At 42.8% G+C, this 4,798-nt stretch overlaps 1 protein-coding gene across 1 annotated transcript in view; it reads left to right on the top strand.

The window, feature by feature from the left end:
• Positions 1–87: 87 nt before the first annotated feature.
• The window catches only part of LOC117941202 (uncharacterized abhydrolase domain-containing protein DDB_G0269086-like), a 6,703-nt gene continuing 1,992 nt past the window's right edge, over positions 88–4,798 (top strand). The window contains exon 1 of the mRNA XM_034866291.1: positions 88–3,994. Coding sequence (XP_034722182.1) covers positions 770–3,994 — 3,225 coding nt within the window. The 5' untranslated portion in view covers positions 88–769. The remainder of the gene's footprint in view (positions 3,995–4,798) is intronic.

The raw sequence follows: 4,798 nt of genomic DNA, 5'->3' as shown, positions 1-4,798 counted from the left end.
AAATTAAAGGAATGGATGTTGATGGATAATCACAGACTGGAATATGTCAACTTTTACTCAATACTATTTCAAAAACACCAATCAGAGGCTACTCTGGGGGAGGGGCGGCTGACCAATCACCAACATTATCAAAAGTTGAGATTGGTACTTGGCAAAGAGCGTTGTGTGGAATCTACCCTGTTATTTGGGGATTTAAAAAGAATATTGGTATAGGACAACATGAGGGCAACATGAGGGCAACTTGAGGGCAACATGATTGCCACATGAGGACAACATGAGGGCAACATGAGGGCCAAATGAGGACAACATGAGGGCAACATGAAGGTTAAAAACTGTGATGAATACGCGGGATATTTATGCAACTTTATGCGATGAGATTGCAGGAACTTGCTAAAATTTTTTCAAATTCTTTTAATTCTTCCTTATTGATTTTCCAGAGGAAGTTGCAATCCCCCCCCACCAAGAAGACCTTCCAGCAGGAGTTGGCGCCACTGCTCTAACGCCTCTGCTCTCGGCGACCGAAGCGTCGCTCCAAACCACGTCCTTGACTGAGAGGGCGGGGGGTTTGACTCACGAGCCTGCAATTGCTTCTGTGCCCGAAGACACCGAAGACATCCAGAAATCTGGGGCTGACGGGTATTCAGAAACCCCTTTGGTCGTTGCTGAGACTCTACAGTCTGAAGGAGAAGATGCTGAAGACATTTTAGAGGATATAGTGGAGGTTTCCACAAAGGTCTCTGCCTCGGTTACCCACAAACCCTTTGGTGTAATGGTTAAAGAAGAGAAAACTGTCCCAGAAGATGAAATCATTCCCAAAGATCTGGATGCACCTGACTCTGAAGTGATAAAAGAAGTTACCCCAAAAGGCGAGGAGCCACCCTCGGACATCATGGCCGAAGAAGTCCTCATAGAAGCTACTATTGTGGTTCCTACAAACCCTGAAACACTGGAAGACTTAGGACAGGACGTTTCCCTGGTGCAAGTCCTGATGGAGCATACCCCAGAGACAAGTTTCGAGGTTGTTGAGGATGCAGAAGTTGAAGAAATTCACAAATCTTTCGATATCACCCCAGACGTAGCCTTGGCTTTGGAGGAACAAACAACAGATGATCCAGAAACCGTCGAGGTAGAAAATCTCGAAGGACCCGAGGCGTTTGTAGAAGAAAGCCAAGAGGATACCAAGGTCAGTGCAGATGCAACTCCAACTGTATTTCTGATTTCAGATTCAGAAGAAGAAGAAATGCTTATAGATGTGAGTCCAGAACTAGAATCTGTCTCTGACATGAAAACCGAGGGTCCTTCGCAGGCCTCAAGTCTGACGAACACAGACAAGATAGCATTAGATGTTAGTAAAGACCAACCAACACCAATGTCTGAGCCTGTTAACTTACAGGACTACGGGGACAAAAACCCAGAGCAAACGCCACCAACAGATGAAGAGATAGAAGACACTTCAGTTGTTTCTGAAGATAAGACAACCCAAGATTTTGAAATGGGGTCCACTGACATGATGACAACAACAACGATGACACATGTAAGTGAGGCTGAAGAAGACTTTGCAGTTGAAACAGAAGACGAAATGCTCCAAACAACAGACGAAAAACTACCCACAGAAACAGAGGAGAAAACCGACACCCAAGAAGATACCACAGGAGAACCAGATAAAGCTACGATAGGAGAAGGGCCCGTAAAGACAGTTGATGAGAATTCAAAAAGAGAAACATTTGAGACCACAGGAGAACCAGCTGAAGGTCCAGAAGTGCCAGAGGAACAGATAGACCCCATAGAGAAAGAAAGACCTGAATTAAAAAAAAATGCACAAATAGCAGAACTTGAAGAAGTAGAAGTAGTAGACCCTACAGGAGGGGATGCCCAACAAGAAGGACCTGCAGAAGACACTCCTGAAGAGAAAAAACTCATAGAAGAACCAACGCAAGAGGCAGGACTTGAAAAAGTCGAAGTAATAGACCCTACAGTGGATGCCCAACAAGAAGGACCTGCAGAAGACACTCCTGAAGAGACAGAACTCTTAGAAGAACCAATGCAAGAAGCAGGACTTGAAGAAGATACTTCTGAAGAGACAGAATTCATAGAAGAGCCAACCCAAGAAACAGGACTTGAAGAAGTAGAAGTAGTAGACCCTACAGGAGGGGATGCCCAACCAGAAGGACCTGCAGAAGACACTCCTGAAGAGACAGAACTCATAGAAGAACCAATGCAAGAAGCAGGACTTGAAGAAGTAGAAGTAATAGACCCTACAGGGGATGCCCAACAAGAAGGACCTGCAGAAGTCACTCCTGAAGAGACAGAACTCTTAGAAGAACCAACTCAAGAAGCAGGACTTGAAAAAGTAGAAGTAATAGACCCTACAGGAGGGGATGCTCAACAAGAAGGACCTGCAGAAGACACTCCTGAAGAGACAAAACTCATTGAAGAACCAACGCAAGAAGCAGGACTTGAAAAAGTAAAAGTAGTAGACCATACAGGAGGGGATGCCCAACAAGAAGGACCGGCAGAAGACACTCCTGAAGAGACAAAACTCATAGAAGAACCAACGCAAGAAGCAGGACTTGAAAAAGTAGAAGTATTAGACCCTACACGGGATGCCCAACAAGAAGGACGTGCAGAAGACACTCCTGAAGAGACAGAACTCTTAGAAGAACCAATGCAAGAAGCAGGACTTGAAGAAGATACTTCTGAAGGGACAGAACTCATAGAAGAGCCAACCCAAGAAGCAGGATTTGAAGAAGTAGAAGTAGTCCACCCAACGGGAGGAGATGCCCATCAAGAGGGATCTGCAGAAGAAACTCATGAAGAGACAGAACTCATAGAAGACCCAACGCAAGAAGCAGGACTTGAAGAAGTAGAAGTAGTTGACCCAACAGGAGGGGATGCTGAACAAGAAGGACCTGCGGAAGAAACTCCTGAAGAGACAGAACTCATAGAAGAACCAATGCAAGAAGCAGGACTTGAAGAAGTAGAAGTAGTAGACCCTACAGGAGGGGATGCCCAACAAAAGGGACCTGCAGAAGACACTCCTGAAGAGACAGAACTCTTAGAAGAACCAATGCAAGAAGCAGGACTTGAAGTAGATACTTCTGAAGAGACAGAACTCATAGAAGAGCCAACCCAAGAAGCAGGACTTGAAGAAGTAGAAGTAGACCACCCAACGGGAGGAGATGCCCATCAATACGGACCTGCAGAAGAAACTCATGAAGAGACAGAACTCATAGAAGACCCAACGAAAGAAGCGGAACTTGAAGAAGTAGAAGTAGTCAACCTAACAGGAGGGGATGCCCAACAAGAAGGACCTACAGAAGAAACTCCTGAAGAGACAGAACTTATGGAAGACCCAACGCAAGAAGGAGGACTTGAAGAAGTAGAAGTAGTCGACCCAACAGAAGGGGATGCCCAACAAGAAGGACCTGCAGAAGAAACTCCTGAAGAGACAGAACTCATAGAAGAAGCAATGCAAGAAGCAGGACTTGAAAAAGTAGAAGTAGTTGACCCAACAGAAGGGGATGCCCATCAAGAAGGACCTGCAGAAGAAACTCATGAAAAGACAGAACTCATAGAAGACCCAACGCACAAAGCAGGACTTGTTGCAGGTACACCTGAAGAGACCGAACCGTCCAAAGAACCAGTGCAAGGACTTGTAGAAGCTGCAGAAGAGATGGAAACTATAGAAGGAACCACACACGAACCAGAAGTTGTGTTAGTCCCAGAAGAAGATGAGGGTGTCTCCCCAGATGTTCCAAAGCCAGAAGATCCAGAGGAAATCATAACGCTCACATCTGACTCCGTGGCCGAAATCACCCCAGAAACAGGTGTTGAAGTCGCTGCAGAGACGACGCAACATGCGGCAGCTGATGCCACAACCAAGTACGTGTTGGAGTACAACAACGGAAACTTCCCTGATCTAACCAAGACGCCTTTTGAAGCAGATGACAACTTACTCGGAAACAACAACTTTGGGTTGGACGACCAGAACTCGGTAAGAAAACATGGATTAGTTATATTATATGTTCCTAACTTTTATCTAACTTATATATCTGTGTTCCCTAACTTATGTCTAATGTATGTTTCTGTGTTCCTAACTTATATCTAACTTATATATCTGTGTTTCCCTTACTTATATCTAACTTATATATCTGTTTCCCTTACTTATATTTAACTTATATATCTGTTTTTCCCTGACTTATATATCTGTGTTTCCCTAACTTATATCTAACTTATATATCTGTGCTTCCAAAACTTATATCTAACTTATGTATCTGTGTTTCCCTAACTTATATCTAACTCATGTTCCCTAACTTATATCTAACTTATGTTTCTGTGTTCCTAACTTATATCTAACTTATATATCTGTTTCCCTAACTTAGATCTAACTTATGTATCTGTGTTTCCCTAACGTATATCTAACTTATATATCTGTGTTTCCCTAACTTATATCTAACTTATATATCTGTGTTTCCGTAACTCATAAATCTGTTTCCCTAATTTATATCTAACTTATATATCTGTTTCCCTCACTTATATATCTGTGTTTCCCTAACTTATATCTAACTTATATATCTGTGTTTCTCTAACTTATGTATCTGTGTTTCCCTTACTTATATATCTGTTTCCCTAACATTTATCTAACTTATATAACTGTGTTCCTAACTTATATCTAACTTATATATCTGTGCTTCCAAAACTTATATCTAACTTATGTATCTGTTTCCCTAACTTATATCTAACTCATGTATCTGTGTTTCCCTAACTTATATCTAACTAATATATCTGTGTTCCCTAA

Source organism: Etheostoma cragini, unplaced genomic scaffold, assembly GCF_013103735.1.
Source record: "Etheostoma cragini isolate CJK2018 unplaced genomic scaffold, CSU_Ecrag_1.0 ScbMSFa_4656, whole genome shotgun sequence".
Lineage (NCBI taxonomy): Eukaryota > Metazoa > Chordata > Actinopteri > Perciformes > Percidae > Etheostoma > Etheostoma cragini.
The sequence above is the reverse complement of the archived record's forward strand: the minus strand, read 5'-3'. Positions and strand labels throughout refer to the sequence as shown.